This window comes from Sparus aurata, chromosome 22 (genome assembly GCF_900880675.1).
Source record: "Sparus aurata chromosome 22, fSpaAur1.1, whole genome shotgun sequence".
Classification (NCBI taxonomy): domain Eukaryota; kingdom Metazoa; phylum Chordata; class Actinopteri; order Spariformes; family Sparidae; genus Sparus; species Sparus aurata.
In genome coordinates, this window is record NC_044208.1 from 721146 (window position 1) to 735819 (window position 14674).

General features: G+C 41.3%; 1 protein-coding gene across 9 annotated transcripts in view; it reads right to left on the reverse strand.

The window, feature by feature from the left end:
• Window positions 1-204: 204 nt before the first annotated feature.
• enah (ENAH actin regulator) overlaps window positions 205-14674 on the reverse strand; it is a 296947-nt gene continuing 282477 nt past the window's right edge. For all 9 annotated transcript variants that reach the window (XM_030406060.1, XM_030406061.1, XM_030406059.1 and 6 more), the window contains 3 exons: window positions 13281-13365; window positions 7995-8052; window positions 205-4638 (listed from right to left, as the gene is read on the reverse strand). In XM_030406060.1, the coding sequence (XP_030261920.1) occupies window positions 4601-4638; window positions 7995-8052; window positions 13281-13365 (181 nt within the window). In that variant the 3' untranslated portion in view covers window positions 205-4600. The remainder of the gene's footprint in view (window positions 4639-7994; window positions 8053-13280; window positions 13366-14674) is intronic.

The window sequence follows — 14674 nt, forward strand, 5'->3', positions numbered from 1 at the left end:
GTGGTAGGTCAATGTTGCAATAGCATATGCAGGGACATCCCTAGTTAAATAATATAGTGTATGGCTAAAACATGAGCTAAAACGTGTAATGATGTTGATATCTGTCATAAAGGTCTGTAAAATAAGATGTCTTGAGGCTAAACTGAGTACTACTTATTTAAAGTCTACAACAGTGAAGGTCATTTAAAAAGAAACAAATTCAAGTCTTGTATTGCAATTTTTATTCAGTTTGCTCAAACAAAACAATATGTTAGCATGTAAGAAAAGACTAATTAACATGAGAACAGTATGGTACAATGCAGATGATAAAAGAATAAATCTGGAAACCCATCCACCAAACTTGCTTCGGCCAAATTCATCTCTGCAAATATTCCTGCAAATTCACAATTCTTTCAGTTCCCTCTGCAGAAAACTGGGTTCACAGACAAAGATAATTGTTTCCATCAGCAATCTGACATCAACATGACCTCACTGCAGAGGACAAAACAGATTTCCAAGCGTGTAAAGAGAGAGAAGCTGCTGAACACAAACAGTCTCTTTGACATTTAAATGACACAAGGGAACACGGAACACTGCAGCCACACCCATCTGGACTTTCAAATAGGGCTTTAGGTACAGAAAAATCATCTCAGAGCGAAGATCCTCTTTATAGCCCTGCAAGCCTCATGTCTCAAAGGTCTGATTGTACTTCTGAGCTGTAAGAAAATCAACCTTACAACTATACAGAAATAAATCACATATATCTCATATATATATATATATGTATATATATATATATATATATATATATATATATATATATATATATATATATATATATATATATATATATATGTGTACACCCTATTGGCCTAACCCTATTAAAAAAAAGCAAACAAAGAAGATCTTGGTGCCAAGATGGTTTCTTGGTAGGGAACAGTACCAAGGTTGTTAATCTCTCCCTTCAAATCAACATAATGGAAAAAGAAAAACAAGCAAAATAAAAATGGCATGTTATCATAATGACAGTCCATAGATATTATTACTAGTCATCTTTATATCTCTGACATATTAAATGCAACTTCGGAACAAGGCACAAACCACATAGCTTCACAAAGATAAACTTTTCTTGATCAAAACGTGTTACCTGCCATCATGTCCCAAGGACTGAATACAGAGATCGACATCTTCCTGTTTTAGACAAAATGACATAAAAATAAGAAAGGCGACTTTGTTGAGAGTGATTATGTTTAGCAGGAGACTGCCGAGTTAAATCCTTTGGTGAGCTAGCCACACTGTTGGCAACAGAGGCTCAAAGCAACTGTTGTCAGAGTATGTTGGATTGCTCTGTGGGTTTTTGTCTTAAAGTGCAATTGATGCTGTGTAAACACTGAGTACAGGGAGCCTCTTGGCTGTGTGTTTCCATTTAAAAACATTGATGAGAAGATGATACAACTTTAGCAACAAAGAGAGATGAAATGATCTTGCAATCTGAAAATGATAGCCAAAAACACCAATACTCAGGCCAAAGGATTATGGCATCTGTACATCATCTCAGAATTTGACCCAATCAAAAGAAAATGAGAGAAACTGAAATCTCCTCTTTTGTAGCAAAGCTATAACATCCAAGCCCTTGAACACAGCTGTGTTGTATGAGATCCAGATTGACAGCCACTGATGCAAAAACCTTTTGGTAAGATGTGAGGACAAAAGCACGGCATGGTGAGAACAAGACATGAAGGGGCACTCCACTGATTTTGCACACAAGAATCAGTTTTGTCTGTGAAAACAGGCCTGGCAATGTCGTAATGATGTCACCAGGTTTATCTCTGCCTAGGCCTGAAAACGACACAATTTTTAAACAGAATGTCTTTGAAATAACCATCATTAATACATTTGTAACTGTTAACAAACAACTTAATGCTTCATAAACAATTTATTAAGCAATTGTAAAGGCTTATAAACATCAGTTGCAACTTAAATAATAAACAATTGCTTAATAAGTGGTTAATAAAGCATTTTATTACTAATTACCAGTAAAATTACTATGAGCTAATGTTTTATTAACTATAAATTTACCATTTTTTTGTGATGGTTATTATAAAATGTTAACCCTTAATCTAGAACATGGAGTGTGGTGTGTCCAGTGGAAAGACTTAAGCTAGTTGTATTATGGGAATAATGAGACTAAGATGCTGGATGTTTTCAGCCTGTGTTGATTTGATTTATAAGTATGCCTATGTCACAAGTCTCCCAGTTTAAGGTAACGCAATAAACTTAAACTGCTGGACTGCCCCTCTAACTTACAAATACTATCACTGTTGAAAGGAAGCCAGACCTATGACAGTATAGTATTATTATTCAGACTGTATTCCCTTGTGTTCTTTCAATGTGATGTGTGTTACATGCACTGACACTGTAAAAGCAAAATCACAAAGCATTTTACAGCTTGTTTAGGAGATATCATCACCTTGGAATCATTTGGATTGTTGTTCGCAACAGCCAAGCTTGTCCCGTAGACCCCACAGTCATGAGGTTTGATTGCATTAGTCCTACGCTCCCTCCCCAGGGTGTCATTTAGACAACAAGAGAACATAATTGTAAGTTGGACTTTTTATCTGTTACCTTGACATGTGGTCTTTGAGCAGCAGCTACATTATTTAGACTTCAGTCTCTCAGCTCCTGACATATCCCTCTCAGGTTGACAGAACCATGAGCTTTTCATGGAACAAACTCAGCACTGAACTGAAGGAAATTTTGAAACAAAAGTGTTTTTAGAATAAAGTGACAGTTCCCTTATCTATGTAAATGTTAAGGATTTGACAGTGGCAGGAAAGAAGGGCAAAGAAAAAAAAAAGCTATTGTTATTGTTATAATGTTATTACTAAGCACTGGTGAAATATTAAAATGGCACGTTCATGTCCATCATGTCATACGGACACCATCTCTTACACATTTGGGCTGTCCTGTGCACATTTCAAAAGGCTTTTTTTTATTTTTATAAATGCAGTGAAACAAAGGGTAAAAAAATCTGTTCAGCTCCAATGTGGCTAAACATACAGTATCCTTGGATTTTATAGAAAAAAATAAAAAAGGAGAGTTTTATGATTTAGAAACGTTGTTATTCCATGAAGTCATGATTAACAGTGTTGCTCTCATATTCTTTCATGTCGGCCTTCAGTTTCACAGAAAATTTGCGATCAAGTCACGCAGTAACATTGTCCAACAAGGGCTCAGGAGGGCCAAAAAGGACAGACAGACACTGATAAATGTTTGGTGGTGGTGGGACTGGGGCAGGTGGGCCTTAGAATAGATGCTACACTTATTGCTTGTTATCAAACTTGTGACAGTTAATGCAATTTCGTGGCAGACTTGTGACCCTCAGCGTATAGTGAAGACAACTGCACAGGCACCTAATGTAGTACCTTAATATAACAAACATGACAGAGAAAAGGAGGAGAGGGAGTGTTCAAATCAAAACTGACTGGAAGGAAAAGTTCTATCTACACGTCTGCTCATGGTCAACCAGCTTGATAGGCAAGTCAGCACTTTCTATTGACAGATAAAGTTTGGTAGAGAGCTACAGCGGCTGCTCTGACAGGCAGCTACCCTCCGTGTCTCGTCCATCCGCCACTCAACAGTATGAACAAAGACATGACTGTAGAATGTCTGTACAGAGTGGGAGCTACCCTTCTGGTTATGATTCCATAGACGAAGAGACAGACGAGAGAGTGTCCTGTGTAAAGGTTGGATTATTGAGCTACTTGATATGGCCATAGATCTACACTGAAACAGACATGGTTGATAGATACTTTTTTTTCTAAATAACTTTTTCTCTCTTTTGTACATATTCAGGTTAAAATAGTATTTGAGGAAGACAAGCTTTACAGTGTCCTGCAGTGGTGGACCTCACCCGAGACTGTCAGTCCCCCATACACACTCACACGCACGCACGCACGCACGCACGCACGCACGCACGCACGCACGCACGCACGCACGCACGCACGCACGCTACCCCTATGGCATTATGGGAAAAACAGTTTTTATTTTCCATCCTTACCTTCTTCCCAGCTCCAAACTGTCTTAATAGAATATGCCTTCTGATAGATGATAACAAGAGTTCTGATTCTTAACATCGCTGCTCACTTATGGTTAATACAGTATCGTCGAAGAGTTCAGTATTGTTTTTTGTGTTTTTTTCTTGTTATTATAGGACAAAGAGAGAGAAATCATCTTTGCATAAAGACACTCGCTTCTCTTTCAGACTGTGCACTGTCCTCCAGGATGCGATGCCCTCAGCAGGAGGAGGAGGAGGAAGAGGAGGAGGAGGAGGTGGGGGTGGGGCGGGAGACAGCAGGAACAGCAGCCTTTGTAGAATGAGTCACAACTAGCAGAGTGACAAGCCTCCCACCACCACCCTGTCCGTTGTTGATCTGTCCAATGCTGCTCTGCCCCAAAATAATGTCCTCTCTCAGTATTAATATGAGTATTGTCATCAGCACTGTCTCAACTGTATTGTCGATTTTATTTTCCGCCTGTTGTATTGTCATGTCTTAAATTGACTGTGGTTGTCTGTTGGGTCACATGGATGTAGATGTCGTGATGAGGGAGTCCGGATCCTCTATGCTGTGCTGGACTTGCCAAGCTCCTCCCTGATAGCTGAGGACACAAAGAAAAAAGAGTCATTTTTGACATGAACTCAACTTCACATGAAGTCGCTACCTTTCAGGGTAACTCCACCAGTTTTACATATCAAGTGTGTTTACAGGTCTTTGGGAGAACAACTGCATATGTGAAAAAGTAGAGGAAAGCCTTTCAAAGCTGCATGTCATTGGATAATGGATGTATCAAGAAACCTGGGCACAGTGTTGGAGATGGCGGGCCTACCCCAGAAAATACCCTGCTAACTTCCAGTCCGGCGGCTGGCTTCAATAGAGATAAAATTATATAATCCTGCCACTTTTCTGAACTTTCCATATCTTACTGACATGAGTGGATCAAATTGTGATAGTGAAACAAGTCATTTGACAGGGGTTGTGGAGGTCAAAAAATTGATCCACCGTTTTACAGATTCTTGATGTAAGCCTATGGGAAAAAGTATTTTGGCCCACAGCGTGTCATGTGATAATTACATGGTTTGGCCACTACAAAAACTGGCTTCAAAGCCTGGCACTCTTCATTGGGGATTGTATCTGATAAATTAGGCGCGTTCAAGTTGACCTCCTGCTGCCTGACTGCATCAGCGAGATCTGCTGGCGACAGCAGGGGCGGGGCTACAAACGCTGCTATGAAGTCGGACACTCTCTCTTCCCGTAGACGTGACGTGACTTGGCTGAGCTTGCGGTGTTTGCCTTCTTCGTCGGCGAAGAAGTGGAGGAAATTGAAATTCCATTAATGTTTGATTACAATCAACAACGACTGCGATCAGTTTTCTTACCTGATGCTATGGGAACTTTTCTGGCCTTTTTCTCATATTAATCTCCTTCGGAAATTATTCAATCTGAGATGTTCAAAATATTAGTCAACCAAAACATTTGGGCTGAGGGAATAGAGCAGTGGAACTGCTGCTCTGTTGCATGCAGACGACCGGGGTTCAAGGAGAATGTGTTCATCTGATTACTTTTAGTTATATATATATATATACATATATATATATACATATATATATATATATATATACATATATATATATATATATATATATATATATATATATATATATATATATATATATATATATATATATATATATATATATATACAGTTCATATTTAGAGACAACAGAATGTGACAGCTTTGTCACAATAATAACTTCAAATTTGGATACTTTGTAATTGCTTCACTTCAAACGGTCACACAGTGGCTCATCAAGAGTAGATGAAGAGCCTAAATGTTGTCTTACTGTAAATGATCATGTTCTGTTTTCCTTGTAATGTCACCATTAAATACATTTGAACTTTGTCTATCTGGTACATTATAGTAAGTCTTGCACAATAACAATACAATTACAACAGTTATTCATTATTATGATGACAACTGTGCTTAGGTGCATCATGATTAAATCACAGCTGAGGGGAATTTGCTGACTACATTTAAGAAATAAGCATAACTATCGACACATAAGATGATGTATTTTCTCATAGCAACATCACAATGAATGAAATACATTTCACTGAATGAATGAAATACAATAATCAGAACAAATGACTGAATCAGATGCCTTGTCCCGCTGCGCCATCTCATCACACGCAGAATAGCTCAGGATAATTCTTTGTATTGTTAATGTGATGGGAACAGAAAGGGTTAATTAATAAGAGAGGATAGTACAGATAACACTGGACACAGCAGTTAACCACTTCTCCATCATCACCCTAAGCTGACAGAACTGAGCAGTTTATTGACGACATCTTTCAGGGTTGTTGCGTTACATGAAGGATTTTATAGGTTTATTCATGGTGACTATCCCATAGGTGCAGCCACACGGCTGCTACTGATCTGAAAGTATTTGATAGTTGAGTAGAAAAGAGGCAGAGGCCTTATGGATATGGAAATTCATCGAAACACACGTCATATACGTCACCGTAGATGAGAGCCAATTAGGGCAAAGTCCTGACGTCATGAAGGTGGGTCTGGGGTCGCGCAGTACCTGGAGAGCAACTGCGCGAATGCTCTGCAGCAGCCTCGCTCCCGCGATAACTTAAGGTCATGTGACATCAGATGCGGAGCAGAAACCACTCCCATCCAGGTCATCGTGGACACATTTTAACCAGCATGCATCACGATTTATGCAGCGCTGCGCAGCGCTGCGCAGCACTGCGTGATCTTGAACTCGCCTATTGGCTCTAGTGATGTCACTCTGTGGCTAAGTTGCATTGTGGGTAATGTAGGCATCAGGTTTTGAGAAAAAAGAAGAATGCATGGAATAAAAGGTAATATCTCTCCGGTTCTGTGGTATCAATTTTGATCATTTGTTTTTAAAATGTCCATTATGTTATAGGAGTGCTTTTTAAAACCTGACACCTACATTAGCCACAATGCAACTGCCACTGAGTGACATCATTGGAGGCAATTTATCAGATAACATACAGCTTTCTCTGGAATTTTTAAGAAAATGTTTTTTTTTACATATGCAGTAGTACTCCCCAAGACCTGCAAACACACTTTAAAGTGGAAAGTAGGCTAGGTCATTAATGACATGATAATATCATTGATTTTATCTTATTGTTTTATCTTAGTTCATATTAGTTCAGTTGAGTTCATCAAATGACAGCTAACAAATTTGTATACACTGAACCTTCAGCCAGTTTGTAATCCAGCCTTGCTCATATTTAATTCCTAGAATAACTCCTGTCCTGTGCAACATTACATTTGAAAGACATGTTTTGTTAATTGATAAAAACTGAAAATTGACTAAAAGTACAGCTAACAATTGAAGTTCATAGAAATGGGAGACATTTCTGATATGAACAAGGCACTGGAGATCTAGTGGCATTGACTTTCCTTCCTAAATGTCCAACCAGCATGAGACTGCCTCAGCCAGCTCCAGTAGTGTCAGCTGGGGCTACTGTGCTGAAGTCAGCCCGCTGCTGGAAACCCTCAGACTGCTTGTCTGCAGTTTCCTGTCTGCTGTAACAACATGAGTGCTGTCGCCTATTTAGCTCAAACTACAGTTGTAGTGAGCAATAAGTCATAATAATACAGTATCTTTGATGTCAACAATTCAAATATTGTATGTCCCTAGACAGTATGCAACCTCTTCACCCAGCAAGTCATGTTTCAATATGAATCATTCTTGAAAATTTAAGCTATTAATTATTATTAATAAACCAGGCCCAGTGAAAGAAAGGTAGTTAAAATAAAGATATAAAAGACAAAAAATGAGTAACTGTTGCATTGATGTGTTTAGTGTTTGATATAAAATCTCTACCAGAGAGCAGACTGATGGCTCTGCTGGTCTTCCAGCAGGATGAAATGTTTGTGAAGAGAAAGAGAGCATAGCTTTCAATGATAATTACCATCAATGAGCTCTTCTTTTAGCTTTGACAGCTCCTTCCTCATCTCATCCAGAATGTCCTAAAAAATAAACAAAACACAGTCACATTTCTTTGAAACAATGTCTGAGCACAGAGAAGAGACAAGCCAGTGCTGTGGCACCTAGCAGCTCTCGTTTTCACCTCTCTGTGGACAGTCACAGGACATGAAGAGGAGATAACAAACAGAGTTCCCTTTGGCTCTTGGATTTAGGGTGAAGGAACTGCCAACTGGCAAAGGGAGATTCCCTTATTTTGTCTCATTTATGGATTAGCTAATCCCTGTGTAGGGGAATCCCTGTGAGATTAGGGCCTAAAGACTCACTTGAGGACAACAAGATGTAAACAAAGTTACAGAGATAACATGTGGCTAAATTAGAGTTATGAGCCCTACGTTTGAGCCACACTCACTTGCCTCCAAACCACTCTAAATGACAGGGAGCACAGTCGTGAGTTTGTAGGGTGTCATCAGTCTCCCAGTCCCACTGCTGTGACCAGTTGTAGTGACTGATAAGTCCAGCTTCTCTCTGAGTCCTGCCTATCTAACAGGCTCATTCACAGAGGTCAGAGGGAGGAGCTGCCTTATAACAGGATGGGTCACTGCACACACCCACACTGCTGCACTGGTTCACACTACTGCATAATTAGTTAAAAAACAAAGAGACCAATGAAAGGCTTCATCGCACTATTATCACTATATATTATTTAACATCACAGTTTTTTAACATGCAGGTTGTTACTAAATGATTTTTATATGACACATACAAACTCATTTTCTTAAAATTAAAAAAAAGCAGAATTACACACAGACCTCATACAAAGCCCGCGTCACACAGAGCTAGTATTTTGCAATAATTGTGGTGAATGTCTGTGATCTCAAACCGGCACATATCTGATATAACTGATTTGTGAAGTAAAGATTCTACTGCATATTATCTAACAAATTTGCCAAACACAGAGGTCATGTGATAATATTAGTCCCATGCAAATATCAGTGATGGGGTTGTATTTTATCAAATATCCCTTTTCTGTTGTCAGACAACTGAACAATTATGAAATTTGATCGCAGCTCATGATGTGCTGAATAGCTGTGAGCTGCTGTGCAGTGAAATACCACCTGAACTCTGGAGAAAAACACACCGGGGATGCAGAGGAGGGAAGCAACGTCGGGGGATGAGAGGAGGGTCGAGACGGGACGGGTTTATGGAAAGGAGAAGATTTAAGCCCTGTCTCCCCTCTGTTGTTATGGGAAATGTACGGTCTCTTAGCAACAAAATGGATGAGCTAACGGCGCTGACGCGGAGCCACACTGAGTACCGGGAATGCAGTCTGATGTGTTTCACTGAGACATGGTTGCACATGGACATTTCGGACCAGAACGCCTCCGTGGATGGTTTCCACACCGTCCGGGCTGACCGGGATTGTACCAAGAGCGGTAAGCGGAAAGGCGGGGGGCTTGCCATTCTAGTGAATAGCAGATGGTGTAAGCCTGGTCACATCACAATTAAAGAACAGCTTTGTAGCCCGGATGTTGAACTGCTTGCCGTTGGACTCCGTCCATATCATCTGCCTAGAGAGATCCCACATGTCATCATTGTTGTCCTGTACGTCCCTCCCTCTGCAAACCCAACATCTGCCTGCAGCACCATACAGACCAGCATCTCCAAGCTTCAAAATAAACACCCCAGTGCCCTCATCATCATGTCGGGAGACTTCAACCACGTCACTATGGATACAGTTCTGCTGACATTTAAACAATACGTACAAGCTACCAGAGAGGAGAGGACCCTGGACCTTATGTATGCTAACATTAAGGATGCATACATCTCCTCTTCTCTCCCCCCTCTGGGCAGGTCAGATCACAACATGGTTCACCTCAAACCCTGCTGTGTGCCTCTGGTGAAAAGGACTGTGAGGAGGTGGTTGGAGGAGGCTCATGAGGCACTACAGGGCTGCTTTGAAATAACTGACTGGCCTGCACTCTGTGAGCCCCACTGGGAGGACATTGATGGGCTCACAGAGTGCATCACAGACTACATTAACTTCTGTGTGGACTGCAATGTCCCTGCTCGGACTGTTACCTTAACAACATGAGGGAAGTGTGGAGTGGCATGAGAACCATCACCGGGTTCCAAAAGACTGGTAATATGGGGTTAGATAGCTGTATGGACCGGGTCAATGACCTGAACCTATTCTTCAATAGGTTTGATACTGCGGCTCCTCTCCGACAAGACTCTGCTGCTGGCTGCCCAACAACAACTGCCACTTTACCTGCCCCTACTCCTCCTCCTTACAGACCCCTTGTCTGCCCCCCTCCACCTCAATTCACACCCACCTACTCCACCCCTCCCCCTTGCTCTGCATCATGTCCTCCACAACCTGAGGACCTCACCTCTCCCCCCAACTGCCACCTCTACAGTGTTCTGCACGCCTGACCTGGTGAGAAGACAGCTGACGAGACTCCACTCCGACAAAGCTGCAGGTCCCGACGGTGTTCTTCCCAGGGTGCTTAAAGCCTGTGCCCCCCAGCTGTGTGGAGTACTTAGTCAAGTATTCAACCTGAGCCTGCACCTACAGAGGGTCCCTGTGCTGTGGAAGACGTCCTGCCTCGTTCCTGTGCCAAAGATGCCGCATCCTAACGGCCCTCAGGACTACAGACCGGTGGCCCTGACATCTCACATCATGAAGACCCTGGAGAGGCTAGTCCTGAAACAACTAAGGCCTATGGTCAGGCCCTTCACTGATCCACTACAGTTCACCTACCAGTCCTGCCTGGGATTTGAGGACGACATCATCTACCTGCTGAACAGAGTCTACACTCATCTGGACAAGCCGGCGAGCACTGTGAGAGTCATTTTCTTTGACTTCTCCAGTGCTTTCAACACCATCCCTCCAATTCTACTGGGTTAGAAGATGGCTGCCATGCAGGTTTAATCGTGTCCTGGATTGTTGATTTACTTGATGGGCAGACCACAGTACGTACACCTACAGAACTGTGTGTCGGACAGGGTGGTCAGCAACACTGGGGCCCCACAGGGGACTGTCCTCTCTCAGACGGCGGCACTCAGATTACAGATTATAAATGTGATCAGACAAAGATTATTTAGGAAATATGAAGATCAATGGAAACAGGATATATGGAAGAAGCCAAAGCTTAGAAATTATGTTCAGTTTAAGAATGACTATGTTACAGAACCTTATATATTTTTTTAATTTAAAGAGAAGGCAGAGGTCCCTCTGTGCTCAATTAAGAACCAGTACCTTACCTCTGGCAGTAGAAGTGGGTCGATTTAAAGGTACACCTGAATATTTACGTTTGTGTGAATTTTGTGGTCTCCAGGTTGTGAAAGATGAATTTCATTTTGTTTTTTATTGTCCTTTATATTGTGATTTAAGGAACTCTCTTTTTGAATCAATCCAGTTTAAAAATCCTGATATATTTTTTAAATATGAAGGGGAGATTCTGTGCTGGTTGTTTAAAAAATGATGTTTTTGCTTTGGCAAATTTATAGAAAAGGCCTGGTATCTGGGGCAAAGTATTTTCTATCCTATATGACAATCCATCTGTATTTGTATCCATATCTTTAATGGTTTAGTAATGTTATGATGTGTTCTGTATTATGTCACATGGCTATCCTGGATGTAATTGTGAAATTATTATTTGATGAATATGATTAGTGTCTAATAAGCCCATGAGGGCTGGGCACCAACCATGGTGTTTGACACTTAAATAAACCAATCAATCAATCAATCAATCAATCAATCAATCAATCAATGTATATCTGGATCTTGTAACAAAAATAATTTCCCCCTGTGATTATTAAAGTATTTCTGATTCTGATTAAGGCTGCCACAAATGATTATTTTGATAGTCGACTAATCACGATAATTTTTTTCGATTAGTCGACTAATCGGATCATACGTAAAGTGAATGTAAAACATACAGCTTATCGCACCAGCATGCAGCTGCTCTTATATAACCATCATTAGCTTTCATCTTGAAGTGTTTAAGGTATATGCTAACTAAAACTAAAGACAATATAGATGATAGTTCATTAAACCTTTAATGAATTATGCAGCTTGTAGCAACAAACAATTCTTTAACTGCGTAGCATAAAGTGCAAACAGCTGAGTAAAATGAGGATAAGGCACTGGCCTTACACAGGTTTTTCTTTCCTTCATTTGTCTCTGGCATCAAACATACGTAGTAGTTTATACTGTGAATATGGTTTACAAATCTTGTTCGTAACCTAAAGCCAATGTAGGTTATATTAAAAGATGCAATATATGTTAACACCACATTCTGTATGATTCTATATGAGGCAGAGTTATGGAAATGTAGGACACATGAATGTAATTATTACACTCACTGTCTCCCCTATAAACTCAGTTCATGTGAATAATATCACTATTCCTACAATGACTTCTTTGAGTCGAAGCGAGTAGACTCAACAAGCCACTATGAGGGAAAATCAGCTGTGATTGTGCTACTGTGGTTCATAGTAAAATACAACAGACCGCTGTAATCAAGTAACAGACATACTTTCCTAACTTCGCAGGTAGTCCAACTTCCTCTCTGACTTTTCTCCAAGCACTCTCCTTTATTGTCCGGTCTCTGTATGCGTGTACAGCGGCGGTCCGCAGCCCGGCTCGGAGCGACACAACAAGCGAGAAAAGCTAGCTGCTCTATTGCTGTGCTAACTGGGGCTAATGCTCCGTGATCGGGCCCCGGAGCTCGTTAGCTCCGTACTATACTACCACACTCCATACGCATACAGAGACCGGAGCTCGGGAGCTCCGGGACAGAAACAGAAAGAGATACACAGGGAGTTGGACGAAGCAGGAGAGAGCTTGGAGAAAAGTCAGCGACGAAGTTGGACTCTGTGTTGCTCAAAGACGGCCGGCACACTGATCATAAAATGGTATTGTGGGCGGAGTTGGACCTGCAGCCTGCGGGAAGGCTGCAGCCATTACCGTGGAAAGTACCGCAGCAGTTTTGAGAGAAAAACTAAAAAAAACAACAAAAAAAACTTACACGTCAACTATTAAATTAGTCATCGACGATCTTAATAGTCGACATAATCGTGACTAGTCGACTAATCCTGGCAGCCCTAATTCTGATTCTGATTCTGAAGTTAAAAAAAACATCCAATGGAATTAAATACAGTAAAGCCAATGATAAACAATTGCAGGACAAAAGATGATAAACAATGCTTCCAGGTTGGACGACTTTGTGCAAAACAGAAAGTTCAGATTCAGGTGTTTACCTACCTGTTTCAATCGGTCATAGTCAACAGCTTCTGTTGGCACACCGTTGGCACTTAAGGATGCAGTAGGTGTAGGAGTGGATTTAGGTCTGTGAGGACAGAGAAAGACCAGAAAATAAACTCAATGTGAAAGAAAGAAAAAGCAGCCAAGAATGACTTGACAAAACAGGATGCTCGAGGAACAAGACTGGCTACTATCATGTACAGTCCAGGGCATGTGAGCGGAGCGAGCGGGGAGTGGAGCGTGCAAAATATAGTCGGAGCGCAGAGTGGGTTATAATCCAAAGGCCAGAGCGATGGTTCCGTTTCGCTCCAGTTCCGTTCCGATACCGCTCTCCACGAGTCTAGGGCATGCACAAGTCCACACAGACTCACGTGTGCCTTCAAGGCTTAGCCTACATCAGAAGTCATTCGTTGAGAGATGGAGTTTGTAAAATATTTCGAAAAGCAAGCAGACAGGTCATATAAGTGCAACGTCAGGAATTGCTCCCTCTTTTATATTTGAGCGAGCGTGGAGCGATTTCACCGGAGCTGAGCAGAGAGCGGTCTTTAAGCGGAACTGTCTGGTATGACTTTGAGCGATGGAGCGAAGGAGCGAACAGTCACGTAAGCGGGGAGCGGAAATTCTCGCCGCTCAGCTCTGCTCACATGCTCTGGTACAGTCACAGTCAAAGGTTCCAACCAATTCTGTGATTAATAAGTGGAAAACAAACTACGTCGACACAAAAACATTCATGAAGTTTGGTTCAATACTGAATTTATCACAGGTCTTCTGAAAATGACTTTTGACCACGACTGTGTGTTCAAAACTTGAAAGCTCTTTGAGTGTTTAACAGAATAATGCATAGCCACATCCCACAGATCATTACATGGATGCATGGATGGATGGATATAACTCGAGAGACTAAGTTATGTATTTTCTCTACACATAAAGCCTGCACTGCCATAAATCCAGGCTGAGAGCTGATCCTGGCCCATGGCCCACATGTCAAGCTGTTGAAAACACAAACTATCACCTGCTGCTGAGAGACAACAGGTCAGGATGGTCAATAGTCAACCAAAGACTGCCAAAAAACAAAAAGCAAGTCCTCAATGAATTAGAAGCTGCTGGAAGACAGGTGTCAGTTTCCATAGTCAAGTGTGTTTTACATCAACATGAGCTGAGAGGCTGCTGTGTTAGAAAGAAGCTCTTGTTCCAGATGCGGCCCCCTAAAGCTGGAATGATCACATGGAGGAAAACTGTGTGGTCACATGAAACTAAAACTGTTTGGCCAAAATGAGCAGCGATATGTTTGGAGGATAGAAGGTGAGGCCTTCAACCCCAACAACACCAGACCTACAGTCCAGCATAGCGGTGGTAGTGTTATGCTATGGGGCTGATTTGAGGCTGATATGGAT